At 44.8% G+C, this 16,871-nt stretch overlaps 1 protein-coding gene across 4 annotated transcripts in view; it reads left to right on the forward strand.

Moving 5' to 3' along the window:
• Positions 1–12,570: 12,570 nt before the first annotated feature.
• The window catches only part of LOC144175863 (uncharacterized), a 46,711-nt gene continuing 42,410 nt past the window's right edge, over positions 12,571–16,871 (forward strand). The window contains exon 1 of one of the 4 annotated variants that reach the window (XM_077704885.1): positions 12,571–13,041. In XM_077704885.1, the coding sequence (XP_077561011.1) occupies positions 12,927–13,041 (115 nt within the window). In that variant the 5' untranslated portion in view covers positions 12,571–12,926. The remainder of the gene's footprint in view (positions 13,042–16,871) is intronic. The other 3 variants (XR_013323706.1, XM_077704887.1, XM_077704886.1) reach the window with 3 other exon arrangements.

Here is a 16,871-nt window from a genome sequence, read left to right on the forward strand (position 1 = left end):
ATTTCAGAAGCTGCACTCGGTTTTTTTTCCTTCCCGTACGACTATTCTATTTATTCCTGACTTGCAGACCATTCATTTTCCCGTGGTTTTATTAGCTCATACCTTGATTCTTACTATAAAGCATGAGTGGGCACACATCTGACAATGCACAGCCTTTGAGTGTACTTAACATTTTCGCGTGGCTTATATTCCCATAAAACGCACTAGTTTTTGTCAGCTATTGGGTTATCACATCCCCGAAACATATTTTTCTACGACGTACATATTCGAAGCAAAGCCGCACTTGTTGTCTGCGCTGCCAAACGAACCAACCTCTTACAGTGACAATATCAGGTCTAAACGAGGCGACAATAAATAGAATTAACTTGTGCTGACGTGTTTGAAGGTGACAGCGGTGATATGCTGCTTCCGTCGCCGACGCCCGCAAGAGCGGGCAAGAAACGCGCAGAACCGCCTCCCCGGGTAGTTCTTGTTGGCGTTCGAGCGCTCTACCAAGACGCAGCTGTTTTTTTAAGTGCCCTAAACGTGCGATTTGCTTACAGACGTCACTATACCAAGTGGTTTAGTGCGCGGGAAGGCAAAGAGAAGCGAAAGAGAACCAGTACACTGCATGACTACCTATCAGGCAAGCAGCGCTAATCCCGCAAACACTGCGGAGAAGCGGCGGCAGGCGGCGCAGCGATCGCGAATCTCGAGGCGTATAGCTGAGAAATACAACAATCGTAATGTCACTTATAAATGGCTACGGGCTGTGGCTTATTTATCGCAACAATATTTATCGTTGCAGCTGTCAAAGCGATCTAGTAAATAGCCCCTGCGGCTTCTCGAATGAGGTGAGCTATGCTCATTGGTTCATACGCGTCCTCATTTTTCCTCATTCATTTACTGCTCATCTTATGGCCAGGTTTTAATTTTTTGCTGTCTTGCAGTCCTCCCCTTGAAAGCCCGCTTTATATCAATTCTTCATGGCGTCATTTCGTTGTATCTACTGCAAACTCTTTTGAAGATTAAATCGAATGAAAATTCGTTCGTAGAACCAGTAATTCATCTTAACTCTTTCCTTACAGCACCATAGGCCATTGAACACGAACTTCCGATGACTACAAACCTCCCGCAAAAACAAAAAACAAACGTTGCGGACAACTAACACCATCTGGCGTGCTCATTGGCTACTCCTTTCTCAGTTTCACTTTCGTTTGTTTACATTCCGCATGCGGCGGGGGGGTGTCAAAAGCGAAATTTGATCCCGAAGTGGCTGCATGAGGGGAGAAAATGGCGTCCACTTCACGGCGCGCTTCGCTAAGACAGACTGCTCTAGCAGGTACTTCTGCAGCTGCTGCTGCTTATTTTTCTGATCCCAGCAGCAGTGATGACTCCAGCAACAATGTTGAATCGTCCAATTTCAGTTCCGACGAAGACGCTCCCATTCAAGGGCCTCTGACTTCGACAAGTGCTGCCACATAGGTGTTGGTTTTGACTTTGCGCTATATTTATAAACAAAATCTGCCTCTTATATGACGACTGCAGTTTTACTTTCATGTGTGGGGTCTCGAGAGTGTACGGCTGGGATATTTTGCCAAATGCCCCGAATATCAAGTTTTCGCCCTCAAAACACCCTGGCGCCCATGTAGGAGCAGCGCTGCGGAGCGCCACATGCCGCTTCTCAGAAACACTAGATTTTTTCTTTTGATTTTTACCACCGAAGTAATAAGGACTGTGTGAAAACACAAACAAGTATGCTGGATGCATATTTTAGACAGACTGACCTACTTTCAACGCGATGGCTCCTGGGAGGAAGTCACTCCGCTGGAGATGCTGAGACTGATCGGAGTCATCCTCTACATGGGTGTTGTTGAGGTGCCGCAACTACGCCTGTACAGCCGTACAACTGGAATATTCAGTAACCTTCTGCCACCCTTGGGACAGATTCTTTGCACTGTTATCATTCCTGAGTGTAAGGGACCTGGAAGACACTGCAGCTGCAGCCTCTGTTGGGAAGACCTGGAGAGTGTTGTGGTTGGTGGAGCACATCAATGAACATTCAATGAATTTGTTTCAACCGCAGCACGACCTTGCTGTTAATGAACGAATGGTCAAATCTAAAGCCCGATTAGGAACAAGGCAATACACTCGAGATGAAGTCACAAAATTTGGTTATAAACTCTCGTTGTTGGTGGATTCAAGGGCTGGGTACAAGCTTCAATTCTTTGCGTACCGCTTTTCTGATGGAGGCGAAAAGCGAAAATGCCCGTGTGTTTGAGATTTCGGCGCACTTCAAAGATTCACAGGTGGTCAAAATTAATCCGGAGCTTTCCACTATACGGTGCGCCTCATCGCCTGCGTTGTGTCGGCGCGTTAAACCCTACAATCATCACCAATTCTTGGTGTACACTGGCAAACGTGAGACCCCGAGACAATCTGCCGCAGTGGCTCAGTGGCTAAGGCGTTGTGCTGCTGAGCACGAGGACGCGGGTTCGATTCCCGGCTGCGGATGCCGCTTTTCTGATGGAGACGAAAAGTGAAAACGCCCGTGTGTTCGAGATTTTGGCGCACGTTGAAAAATCCCCAGGTGGTCAAAATTAAGCCGGAGCCTTCCACTACGGCACGCCTCATCGCCTGCGTTGCGTCTGCACGTTAAAAAACCCTACTATCAATCAATCAACTTGATGAGCACAATGCACGCTGCAAATGAGCATCTTCCTGCTAAAAGAAGGGAGAAAACGGAAGGGCAATGGTGTCTGAAAATCGTCAAAAAGCCCCTCCTTGTCCACGAGTACCACGCAGGATTGTCGACAAATCCGACCAAATCATTGCCACGTACAACGTCCTCCGAAAATGTGTACGTTGATGGAAAAAAATTTTTTTTTCACTCTGTGGCTGAATGGTTTTCTTCTCTTTCAAGAAAACCGAAGACAACCTAGGAATCCCAGAACTTTCAAGAAGCACCTATTATGACCAATTGGCATTTACAGAATGGATTCAGCAGATATTTGAATGCGACGAAGTTGCTCAAGGACACGCGTGCTTCACCCCCCTGGATCCTGTACAACACCAGCTGAAAAGACCTGCAGCAGTGGGCGTTGCAGTGCTGAGAACGAGGTCGCGGGTTTGATTCCTGGCCGCGGCGGCCGCTTTTCTGACGGAGGCGAAAAGCAAAAACGCCCGTGTGTGTACGAGATTTCGGCGCACGTTAAAGATCCCCAGGTGGTCAAAATTAATCCGGAGCTAAGCGCGCCTCATCGCCCGCATTGTGTCGGCGCGTCAAACCCCACAATCAATCCACTAGCCGAAAAGGATGGAATAGAGAAGAAATTGCAAGATCTGCTATGAAAAAACAAAGGCACAAGACAAAATGAACGTGTTCTGCTCCAGTTGCAATGTTTATTTTTGATTTCTGCCTTCGCGTGACTGCTTCGCGGAGTGGAACAGCCATCAAGGTCGCTTGGTTGACAGGCGTTCAAAAATTCAGAACATGCTGTACAGGAAGGACTGATGTATATATTGAATGATATCTAAGGAACCTATAAACAAGTTGTATATTTCAGAATTCGTATAATAATTTTCTGGAACAGTATAATCGCCTGTTTCCATTGTGTGTATAGTTTTGTGTGCATTTTTTTTGTTTATTTGACGAATAAACTCAAATAATTGTACTTTTCACAAAACTGCTGTTCTGTGTTTGAAAGGGGAAACTGTAAGCTACAATGCAATGCGAAATGCGTGTAGTTTCTCTAGGGGAAAAATATTTTTTTGTGAAGCATTCAAAATTTGTCATTTTGCTACCGTAACGAAAGAGTTAAGGAGACATTTCTTGTGTTATTAATGTCACGAGAGTGGAGTGTTGTATGTCTTACCCATAAAATTCATCTTAACGGAGTTTGTCTTAACGAGAGTCTACTTGTTTGCATTTACCGAGTCCTCCATCACAATGGGCAGCAGTGCACTGCTGGTTTCTTTGTCTCTAGTGAGAAACGGATCGCGGCTGTTGTGTTATGTACGCCTGTGATGCCTCCAATCGTAATAAATGAAGGAGTAATGGACCGTGTTAGCTAACGAGATGTTTTTCTTCAGTCTTGGTCACACGAAATTTCTGATCGTCCTGGTTAACTTGTGTCATTTTAGTTCTTTCTTTGCATTTATCTGCACCATTAAAGAAAAAAAAAATCAAAGAGGGCAATTTTCAATGTTACACGCAAATGATCTGTATTATGCGAGAGTACATAAGCGGAGGAGCAAGGTTATGGTAGTTGCAGGAGAAAGCACATTGAAGATAAGTTACGTCAAGGGCATGATTATCTCAAATGGCAATAGGTGGCATTAGTACATCAGTACGTCACATGGCAAACGTGGGCATTTTCTGCCGTTCTAAACACTGCAAATGATGTCGGGTGAATCCCTGTTGTGCATTTCCGAAGCAAGTGTCTAGCTGCCGTATGGTGGAAATAAAATTTTGGCTGTGTGCCCATAGGAATGTGCAACCGAGATTTGCCTAATTAGTCTGATAGCTAATATATTTGGCTAAATTATCAACGTCTGAAATTTTACTGAGTAAAATAAAGTTTCCTGAGGTTCAAACTGGCCCCATTGAAGTGATTTTGAAATGAAACTGCTTTAAAACGAGATATGCTGTAAAGCCGATGAAAATTCTGGGCGTCACTGAAAGAAGAAGAGTTGTAGATATTGCCTACACACTTTATCGGGATAAAGTTTCGGGTAGAGGGCCCATGTCCTGGAATTTTCAGTCAACTTTCGTGTGCCGTTTTTTTTTTTTTGAGAAAAAAGTGTATCTGGAATTGACATTTTCCTTGCGTCGTCCTTTTTGCTGCTTCAGGCGAAAAACAAAAACTCCCATGTGTACGAGATTTCGGCGCACGTTGAGGATCCCCAGGTGGTCAAAATTAATCCGGAGCCCTCCACTACGGCGCGCACTCATAGCCTGCGTTGCTTCACCTTTTTGCTGCTTAGGTTGAGCTGCCAGTGATTATGCAACATTCGCAATATGTAGGGCAACATATAAATTGAAAGCATGTGTGTAACCTACATAAAGCATGCCTGAACCATCATGTGACAAACATTAATGATAAATTGAGCGAACATTAAAGTCTAGTGGGCACTGGGTAGTTAATGAGCGAGCCACCTCCAAGTGTTTTGATTTTACTGAACTTTTAGAGGGACATTGAAAAGTGAATGTGTTGAATTCTCACTTACATTTAGGTCTTCACCTGCCTTGTGCATTTAGCCACTATAATTCGTTATGAGATCGTTTAGCAGATGTCTAAGCTTATCCATAATAGACAGGCGAAGAGAAAACTGCATGCACCGTCTGTGTTTATGCAAGTTGCAGTATTTACCACAAAGTGGGTGAAAATCGAAAGTTTGAATGCTGTTGTACCAGCATGAAAACACTGAAAAAGTGTGTTTTAATGCTATCAGACTCAGAATTATGATTTTCACCCATCTTGTGGTCGCTGTAAAGTTGTTTGTTTGCACTCAAATCGTACACGTGAAACGGTCTCCATTAGCAAATCTGCAAGAAGCATTGTGTGAAGGCAATGGGATCCTGGACGTTGGAAGGTAGCTAGCAACATTTACATGTCTTGCCAGTGTTTCTTCAAGAAAGTAAGGCTCCGAAAATCTGCTACACAGTGAAATAATGGATTACAAGTGTTGTACATACTACACAATTCGAGAGCGTAACAAGTGTTGGTCCCTTTATGCATTTGCACATATTTGACACTGGCAACCACTGGTAGAGGTGAATCAGTGCAGCCTGGTTATTTAAATAAGTTAATGCACTGTTGATAACATCTCTGAACAGTTGCAAACCTTGCAAACACTGAATGTGGTACACATCCAGTGGCAACCGTTTTGCTAAGTTAAGTGGGCTTGCAGCAGTAGCTATGCCACACCTGATTTGGGTTTTGGAATGCCATTGCGACAGTATTTCTGACACGGCAAAAAAGAAAAGATAATTTGACAGATATTTACTTTGTAGAAAAAAAGTGCAAATCGAATGTTCTCTACATTGTTGAAATGGCAGAGCTGTGCATAAATGGAACAACAGCAGGTGGCCTTTCATGTGGGTCTCCATTAGAATGTTTGAAAGGCTGTGACATTGGATACGTGTTTATTCAGTGTGGGCAACCTTAAATTAACGATTAAATGCTGCAGTTACGAGGCTTATTGCTTGGTGTGCATGCTCTTTTTAGTGCCTTGCAGAGTAATTCAGCGAGTGGTCCAGATTAAAGCCTAATTGATGGCCATCCAATGCCACTGTTTGTTGCAACTTTCAATCAAAGCCCTTTGCTGCTGACAGATGACTTGTGGCAGTATTTAAAGTTGTGTTGACTGACTAGATATGCCGGAAACTGCAATCATTGCTCCTGTCTATTCAGAAGTTACCAAATTTACGAGGCATTTGTATTTTCTGGCGAAACAGCATTCCTTTTATAGACATGCGCACTGTTGTGACGTTACAAGCGGATGTGTATATGTTTTGGTTTATAAAGTTAGCGCTCGTCTGCCGTCGTCTGTTAACCCTTTTTGTCCCATCCACTTCGCACTGTTTAGTCAAGAAAATTTCATTCTGTGTCCACAGCAGCTTTTCCTGCCATGTTTGTTCCAAGAATTTGGGTCAGGAATGCTTCGAGATTACAGCCTTTGATGAGAGTCACTATCTCCACTTCCAGAATTTTGATCACGTATTGGAACAGATTTTGCATATGAACCACGTTTTTCTGAAGGCTAGTAGAGTACTAGTAGGCAGGTTTAATTTCACAAGTGACTTGTACGCACTTGACATGTCAGCACATGTCACTGATGACAATAGCAATTCCCTCAGAAATAATTTTGCAGTCAAGATTTTTCCCCTAGTTTTTTAACAACTGGCAGCTTCGTGTCAAAAAATATTGGAGCATTTGCGCTATGCAAAAAACATCGACTACTAATGGCCATGCCAGAATAATTCTGAGGATGATAATTAGGGCAAGGGGAGTGATAAGACCTACTGTGCAAGGTTCGATTGAAAGGTCCCTGGCTTAATGAAACCGTTAACAAGCATCATCTCTCTCCCTGTTTCAGGTGTGCAATATTCGTAGTGACCACTTTGATCTTTCATGTTTTTAACCTTATAAAAAGGAGGCTGTCCCATTCAGCCATTTGGAGGTTGCATCTGCAAAACCAGTTTATGGCTCTTGTTGAAGCGATAGCATACTCCTTTGACCCTTAATAGGGCAACGGGACATATCCGTCCCTTATGTGTTGTCAGCATATGTCATCAGCAGACACGCAATGTTGTAAATTGACCTTTCGCATCAAAAGGTGTGCTCCCTAGCACTTCATCCAAGCTGACTTCTAAAGAGAAGTAGAAGCTTTCTGTACTTTTTTTCACTAGCTAGTGTATCTACTTGCGAGACATTTTGCAAGCCTAACCGCATAACGTTCTGTAGCCATTGCGCTCAAGTCGTTCCCCCGTGGTCATCATTACAATACTGTGATTTCATTCAGAAAAACCAAGTAAAGAAGTTGAATTGAACTCCTGGTAAGCATGTGTGAGCAGTCTAAACTTTGAATACAAAATGTGTAGTTCTCTCCGTTTGATTCCAGAATTTGGTATACAGTATGGTTGAATATTCATTTTTGGCTTATTGTTCGGCTGTGTTACAAATATTCGTCATTCCATTTCCTGGTTAACATGGCGTAGACACTCGAGAGTGCATTCAGAAATAAATGTTACAATTTCTTTGGTGAAAATAAGAAAGCAAAAATGCATTCGTCTTTTTTTTTTTCCCCTTTTGCATTACTAAGGCTGAAAGAGTAGCTCCTCTAAACAACATTGGTTTCTGAATAAAAAAAGGACCGATTCATTTGATCAAAGTACTTTCACCCGATATTTCCATTGGATTAGAAAATTCCACAAATTGAGTAACCAGTAATTATCAACTGCAGCCTTTTAAGAAAAGTTATCAATGTTACAACTGGCTTACTTATGCAGAGAAAATAACCAAACAGGTGAAAATGCATTACAAATTACAGTGACAAGAAAAATTGAGCTTGTGTGCGATCGAGACTCGTATAGAGAAGCAGATGTAGAGAGATGGGACCTAATTTAAGCCAAAGGCGCAGGCAACTATTGTACCCATGGTAAGAGTGTTCAAACATTATGCAGGCTATGTGCAAACTTAAAATGTAAATATTGGGTCATTTCAAGGATTCTCTTCTAACGCAAGCAGCACCTGAAGACAAGGGAACTCATCTGCTAAATGTTCACCACTTGCGCAAAGACAGTGGTGTACTATGGGAAATCAGCAGTGCTACAATTGGAAACGGGAGCGCTGCACAAGCAGAGGTCTTTCTGTAGTGGCTAAAAGATAGGGCCAGAGTTGTCCGCAACTGTAGCTGCACTAATGTGTTGGGAAGTTTCGTATCATTGTAGACATCTATGGCAGAGTATTGGTGGGTGCACTAAGCAAATTGTGTCCACGAACCACATGCAGTCTAGCAGTACTCGACTCAATCTCATTCACTAGGGGGTGAGGGGGATGTGTGCGACGGTTGAAGACCTTATGAACCTGGCAAATGGAGTGAACTTCAACTGGACCAAATTCCTTCTCACTTACCCATCTCATTAGGCCCTGCCGTGCTCACAGTGGGGGATTTACAATGGTCCGCGGCAAGACAGTGGTGGGGCGTTCATTGCTACGGGCAAGCTTACAAGAGTGGCACAGTGCTCATCGTGGTGGAGATCACAGAACCGAGCTGTGATCAGGTAAGGTATACATCTGCTTCTCTAAATGAGTCTCGATTGCACACAAGCTCGGTTTTTCTTGTCACCATAATTTGTAATGCATTTTCACCTGTTTGGTTATTTTCTCGGCATAAGTAAGCCAGTTGTAACTGATAACGCTGTAACAACCACCCTGTTACATGTGTCCTAGCAACACTGCAAGATGGTTGCAACTGCACCCCAACTCTCCTGCTTTTCGCAGTATGTGCCTCTTCAATAACCCATTGGAAACTTCTCCTTTGATTGTGTTTAATCCGTAAGCACATGAAACTCAGCCAAGAGTATGCTAAACTGTTTATAAAAAAATCTGAGCTACGAAGCAGAGATTAACTGCTGTTATTGCAATCTTTAAAGCCTGCCCTTTCTGCAGTCAGCTTCTGGTCATTACTGTAATTTCTGGCATTCAACATGCACAGCTTCACCTCGAGCTACCTAGCACTAATACCCAGTCTCACATATGAGATTCAAGCTTCGGCTGCAGCAACAAGTAAACAGAGTCATCCCATCCAACAGCCATTTTGACCAGGCAACACTGCTGCAGGAATAAAGTAGGCAATGTCGCTTTCATTAATAAGTGCCTGCCTTCCGAACAATGCGAGTGGTCAGGAGAAGACACGGCCAGAGCAACAGGGGCTAGAAGCCAAGCCAAAGCGGTTTATTCCTGGTCATCCGAATCGAGGCGGTGTCCGAAACAGTTGCACGATGACAGTGGTGGGAGAGGGGGCTGGGGCTTCCAATGGGGCACCTTACAGCTTGAGCTTGGTGCGGCGCCAGTGACGCCTCTTGGCATTGTAGCTGCATGAAAAAGAAAAAGACCACACAGCTGTAGGCAGCACAAGTGGGGAAACGGTGATACCCTGGCCTAATTAAAACTACCCTGTGCCCAGACCATGACATTTTTCTTGAAAATACACTTTCCGTTATTCTCACGGCTTGTCTCTAGCAGTGATGATGACGAAAGTGAGGTCCAGGAGCAAACACAACTACCCAACAAAATTGAACCCAACCCTGTGAAAGTCTTCCGCATTGATTTGGTACAGTAGGAGTAACCCGACGGTGTCAGAATTAGTGAAAGCGGCTCTTAAGGGCCCCTGAGATGGGTTTTTTTGGGGGGGGTCGATGGTATCGGAGCACAACGGCTATTTCTTGAACTAATCGTGACGTAACAGTGCGCTCTTGATTTAATCAATTTTTACGAGCGTAAAAACATCAGAAAGCTACAAAAAACATCTTTTGTGTGTGTGTGCGCGTTTACACAGTCGCACATATTTGTTTTATACCGGAGTGTAAAGCACTTACACACCGGGCCAAACCGGGCTTGACGCTCATCCGTTCTCGGCGGAAGGATACAGCGAGCGCAGGAGCAACGAGGCTTGCAGCCAGCGTGATCGCTCAGCGCTCCGTGTCTGGGGTTAGAGTATCATCAGTTTTCTTTGCATTTGCTTTCTTGGACGCTGTACCCGAAAGGATTCTTTGCACCATCTGTGTTTCGAGCGTAGCCTCGACGTTGTTTCAGTTATGAGGTGGTAACGAACGGCGCGCCGACGACGAAAGCGGAGCTCCGCACACAGCGCTTGGACGACGCCGGGCACTGCTCGTGATCACGAGGCGCACGCTCAAGTGCGCTCACGCGGGCTGAATAAATCAGTTCAAGCCCAAACGCTGTCGCAGCTGATTCTCTGCGGCGGTCGCGACAAGGGCAAGAGCATGCCCCGTAACGACAACTCCTGCCAAAGAGTTTCATTTCATTGCTTCCCATCAAGTCATGATCGCAGGAAAGTGTGGTTTGCTGCACCGGCCTTCTGAATGAACCTGTTGCCTAGTGTCCTTAGCGCGCTTAACCGTTCGCCGTGTTAAATGAAGCAAGAGTAGCCGTTTGCAGCTGAAAACGAAAGGATTGCACTTGGCGGTTTCTGCATTCCGGCTCTGCCAAGTAGCGACATCTGGCGAATTTACCTCAAAGCAAATGACATAAAAGTTTATTGCCCAGAACTGTTCGCTTACGCTTTAAATAGCTTGAATCTTGGACATTTTAGATTGAACTCTGACAATACAATAACTTTCTTTTAAAAGAGCCGTATACTTCTGCTGTAGAGCTTAAAGAAATAGAAAACATGACGTTGACGCCGCCATCCAGTGGGAACAATTAGGACCAAGTATTGCATTAACCAGAATTCACGCCACCGCTAAACATTTCGATCTAAAATGAAGATATACTGTAATGATTCCACAGTTACCTATATTACCTTGCCCAACACGATTTTAAAAGCATAAAAGAACTATGCTAGTTCAGGCATCTGAACCATATGGAAGGCTGGAGTAGGGGCGGAGATTTTGCTCGCTCATTCTGATTATCGTGCTCCTGATCATTTAGCAAGAATGTAGTAAACAACATCAACTAAGATTGCTTGCATGAAGCGTCGGGCGCAGCGCATTTGCTGTGCCGTAAAGTTCCGGAAGCACCCAAATTTAAGTAGTGATATCAAGTGAAAAATACGAGACGGGCGAACTTTCGGGTTAAGCGCGGAAAGGACGAATAAGTGACCGCGCCTACACATGAAGAGAAAGCTACGGTATGCTTGAGCAGGCATCGTTGGTTGCGCGTGCAATCACGCAGCAGCCCACTGCCATGTGATCTACCGGCTGCCAATTGCTGTTGGACATTTTAACAAAAGGCCAACTTCCAGATCCTTATCAGATCATGGGGCAGGGAACTGGGAAAGAGATACCTCACACACCAAGCAGGCTTGACTGCCGCCAGTGCAACTAAATGAACGGTGTTCTACCGGCAGTTAGTATTCCACTGTTGCGAGAAATTTACTTCCCGAGCACTCCACCAGCTGTAGTCGCGGCGTGCCTGAACTTGCAGGTACAAAATTTGGATAACCAGTGTTTGGAGTATGCTCGGGGAGTAAGCTGGAACTTTGGCCCGCTGCGAGCGGTTTAATCCGCTAACAGGCTACGACAGCAGGCGTGGAGGCAACGGCTGCCGTTTACATCGTATCTAGCACTGCTGCCTTCACAGTATTGCCCTGACGGTGAACTTCCGTAGTGCTAAGCCAGCTCGAACTCGATGAAACGAACTTTTGCCACCAATAACGTAGTTATTGGGCGAGTTGGAAAATGCTCATGATGGTCAGCGCACGCGCAAAGCCGGGACAAAAGTAGGAACGACACAAGCGCTGTAACACACTAGCGCACAGGCCCACCAAGCCGATCGATAATGGTTGCATTCAGTCACTACATGCTCGAAGGGAAACTTGGGTGATCGAAAACCGTCTGCGTTCAGGGTCACGCCTGCAAATCAAATTAACGAGCCGTTTCAGCCTCACGAGTCGCGTTTGTACGAAGAACTCATTCAACTGCGGCTGATCCCACGTGCGAACGGACACCAAGCGGTTCCACATCGCCAACGAAAACACTTAGCATCACGACAGTTCATGCGAGGCTGCAGGCGCGCAAACACTGCTACAAAAACGTATCAAAGAAGACATAATGGATGCTTTGTCTTGCTCGTACCGGATAGAATTGCCGGTCCTCATCCTAATCCACTGGGGAATGGGCCGGTTCTGTTTGAGCTTCTTGGCGAGCTTCTGTTTTATCCGGAAGGTCTTGTGGGCAGCCTGCGAAAATCAGTCCATTGCTTCAGTCATCCCATTCCCAAATGGTGACAATCACTTGAAAGGGTATCTTATATATTTCAATCATCTGTTATTTCTTCATTTAGACATTTATGAAACGGGTAGGAAATAAATAATCCACCACACTCACCATTTTGCTGCAGTCAAGATGGCCGGTTGATTGATGAGAGGAAACGGATGTGCGCAGAGAAAGATTCGGATGTCAAATTAAGGCCGCAGTTTCGAACTAAATCAAAAACTGACATGACATAATAAAACCAAAAGTTGTATTCTTTATTCAAAATTGTCAAAAAGTTTCTTGAAAATGTTGACTTAATTTTAGTTGATAAATTTACGTGACAAAGACTGACTCAAAACAAAACCGGCCGGCAGGTCAAGTCATAAGGCTACAAAGTCAAGAAGCCAATCCGCAATCAGTTGGAGTGTTGGCGCCGAATTTCGCGTGCCACAACAATGCGTGTAATTTTCGCTTAGAGAATTTGACGGGACATCGTCTGGCAATGGAATTACTCGACACCCCATCATCGGGCCGGGGTTCCTTGGAGCTGGAAGGGGTGTCACCGCTCAAGGAGCTGTTGTGTCGAGCGTACAGCGTGCACGTCGACATTATCACAGGTAATGCCTGGTTATGACTTGTTGCGACTTGTCTGATATGAAACTGCTTATCGCTCTGAGCTCGCGCACTGTTTTCGCCGTTTTAATCGTGAAATTGAGGCTTGCGTGGAGCGAACTGGAGTCTAGCAGATGTTTACGCTGTTACCGGGGCACCAAGCACGGGCCACTGGGCATTCAGCTAATATCAATGACAACATTATTTGTTATACTCGGAAAGGATGCATTTCGACGTACTGTCGGGAGCAAAAGTCTGGATTCCACGCGAGCGGCGGCCGAAATGCATTGCAGCGCCACCCTGCGAAAGCTCGCCTGCTGCGAGACACCGGCTGTAGGGCCTATCTTAACTGCACGCATGTTCGTTCGATTCATTCGATAAAAGCAGTCGCGAAGCGACACGCTTCCTTAAACCAGTTTGAGACTATTGTTTTGCGGTGCAGTCGCAGATAGCAACTACTTTCGATGTGCAACGCTGATAAAGAGTGACGAAAAACTACCCGTTCAACGCATCAGTGGCCGCTTACTGCCACTCACTGAGACCGTATCGCAAATGCTACACGCCGACGGAATTGCCCAGTCGTAAATGCTAGACACGGCCGAAGCGACACCGTTCGGTCTTTCCGTGAACAAAAAGCGTATCAGACTCGTGCGAGCAAACGAACATGCATGCAGTTAAGATAGGCCCTACAGCCGGTGTCTCGACAGCAGGCGAGCTTTCGCAGGGTGGCGCTGCAATGCATTTCGGCCGCCGCTCGCGTGGAATCCAGACTTTTGCTCCCGACAGTACAATAGTTTTCATGAAATAGAGCCCTACCTCCCTCAACCTAGGGCCATTTTCGCCTCATGCTGTAGTGAGAGAACGGAGTAAAAATAAAAGTAAATGAAAGAGCAAAGGCTTTCAACAAACTATCGCTAATGAAAATGAAAACCAGAAAGGCACGGGGTTACGACCGCATTTCAAGCGCTGTAAGGCATTGGCAATATGCCTGAATGTCATGGTTTCCGGGGGAACGCTTTGAAACGCTGCTACACCCGGCAGCCATGAAAAATAATACATGATCAACAATACCGGGAATGAAAACAAAATAATTACTGAGACGGCGCACTTGTCCTGCGGCTTCTTGCTCGTCTTCGCTTCAGTTTGGGCTGCTGTTGTTTCTTTTGTCACGAACAAGCTATTTCAAATGTTTACCGTTGTTGAAGGGGCTGTGTTCTTTAACTTTCTCTCAATTCATGTCCCAGTAATTTATAACTGGGTTCAACATATAACCGTTCAACTATTTATTCAACTGGGTTCAACATATAACCGTGGTTCAACATTACTCTTAAACGTCTCTTAAATAAGAAGAAAAGGATGTTCCGCAAAGCAAGACAGTCCACTAACAACACCACGTGGTCCGCGTATTGTAGCTGCAACTTAGAATTTCGAAACGCTATACGAAGCGCAAAACGTGTCTTTTTCAATGATACTCTTCCCTCTTTGCTTGTACAAAACACCAAAAAGTTCTGGAACATCATTCGTGGCACGAAAACAAATTTAATATCTCTAGTTGACGAAAAAGGCGCAGTTGTACCCCATTCTGAAAGCTGCGTTCTACTTAATGACGCATTCAAAAAAGTTTTTCTACCATGTCAGCCACATCCCCATTCATATCCCTGCGGTACCACAATACTTACTCCAATGGAACCACTAGTAGTAGACTGGGTTGGAATAATACCTTTAATTGCCAAGTTAAAGCTTTCCTCATCGTCAGGGGTTGATGGAATAAACTCAAAATTTCTGAAAAACACCGAAATTTATTGTTCCATAATTCTTGCGGAAATTTTTACTCAATCACTTAATTCTTGTGTATTACCTGACAATTGGAAAATTGGCAAAGTGGTACCATTCTTCAAGTCTGGTGATGCACATAACCCCCTTAATTATCGTCCCATATCATTGACCAGTGTCCCTTGCAAGCTGTTTGAACATATCATTTACTCAAGCCTGCTTACATTTCTTGAAAATAACTCCTTTTTTTCACCATGCCAGCACGGATTTCGAAAAACTTTTTCTTGTGAAACTCAGCTAATTTCTTTTACAAATGACCTTTTCTGCGCTCTTGATGATGGTCATTACATTGATTGCATTTTTTTGGACTTTTCCAAAGCATTTGACCTCGTCTCCCATCACTTGCAATGTCAAAAACTACGTGATTTAATACAGCATGTTGTTGGGCTAGTTGGCAGCATCATGAAAGTGGAAAAAAACTGTGCGTAAAAGACAGGACCGTGACAAGTAGACAGGACAAGCGCAGACTCACAACTAACTTTATTGAAACAATGAAGAAGAATATATGTCATTTCTGGCACATGCGCACACAGAAGCCAGATTGTTTATCTTTCCCTGTCAGTGCACCATCCTCTTTAAAAATTCAAATTCATTGCCGTACAAAGCAACGGATGGCACGCTAACACAATTTTTGTCATTCCTGCGTATAAAAAACACCTCCATCAACTCTCGGGCGATTCGATCACGGCCTTTGCCCAGCACTGAAGTTTCATTTAACAACGGCCGACATGGTTTATCTTCACAAGCAAGACAATGGTGCGGAAGGTGGGACCCTGTTTTGTTTTTTATTGAAAGCTGGTGTTCCCTCAGGCGGTCATTGATGCAGGACCCCGTCTGCCCAATATATACCTTCCCGCAAGTGAGCGGTATAGAATACACAACCCCCGTTGCGCAACGCACAAACGGTGTAGCATGCTTCGTTTGGCATGCTGCGGCCTTGTCGGATCCTTTTAGAATCTTGGGGCATAAGCCAGCCAACTTACGAGGGGCAGAAAAGACTACCGGCACTCCGTGCCTGTTGGCCACATTTTTCAGGTTGTGCGCTACTTTGTGGACATATGGCAAAACTACAGGGGTTTTTCGCTTAGGAGCGTCAGCCTCACAGGTCCGGTTACACTTGATCTTTTTCAGCAGTGACTCAGCCACCGCTATCAACACCATCAGAGGGAAACCAGCAGTTAGCAACCTGGAAACCTGGGCAACAAAACTTTCACGCACCCTGTGGTGGCAAGATTTAACAAGCGCTCCTTTGAGACATGCCATAGCAACCGCCCTTTTCACAGTCTTTGAGTGCGCAGACTCATAAGGCAACAACCCTTTACGTGCCCTTGGCTTGTAAATCCAGCATACATGATCCGGTAAAAACGTGAGGTTCAGGTCTAAAAACTGGAGACAGTTATCGCTCGGCATTTCATTGGTAAAAGAGAGGCCTTCCCCACTCGTTGAAACACTTCTAAAATCTCGTTAGCAGTGACAATGTATTCAGAAACGGGTAAGGTTAACCATGATGCTTTTAAAATAATCAGGAAGTCGTCTACGTATCTAAAAACCTTTATTACCTTTCCTTCAAGGTCGTGCTCCAGAAATTGATCAATGTGGGCCAAAAACATATCACAAAGAACTGGGGCCACGCACGATCCAATACACACGCCCCTACGTTGAACGTACAAATTGTCCCGGAATGAAACAACCGTGGACTGAAGATAGAATTCTAGCAGGGTCATGAAATTATCTAGTGTCATGCCGCACGAGTTCTGGAATGAAATTACATCGCCACCTTCAATGCACTCTCTGACAGCAAAAAACATGTCTTGGTGCGGAATAGAATAGAATAAATCTGTGACATCAATGGAAAAGGCGAACCCAACTGGTGGGCATTCTTTTAGATATGACACGACCTCAAACGAATTCTTGGTAGCAAAAGGATCATGTAGTTTGACGGCGGTAAGGTGCTTTTGCAAAAACCGACTGATTTGGTGCTGCCACGTGCCCCTCTCGGTGA

Source organism: Haemaphysalis longicornis, unplaced genomic scaffold (genome assembly GCF_048455015.1).
Source record: "Haemaphysalis longicornis isolate Haplotype H1 unplaced genomic scaffold, Haemaphysalis longicornis Haplotype H1 scaffold_3, whole genome shotgun sequence".
NCBI classification, from domain to species: Eukaryota; Metazoa; Arthropoda; class Arachnida; order Ixodida; family Ixodidae; genus Haemaphysalis; species Haemaphysalis longicornis.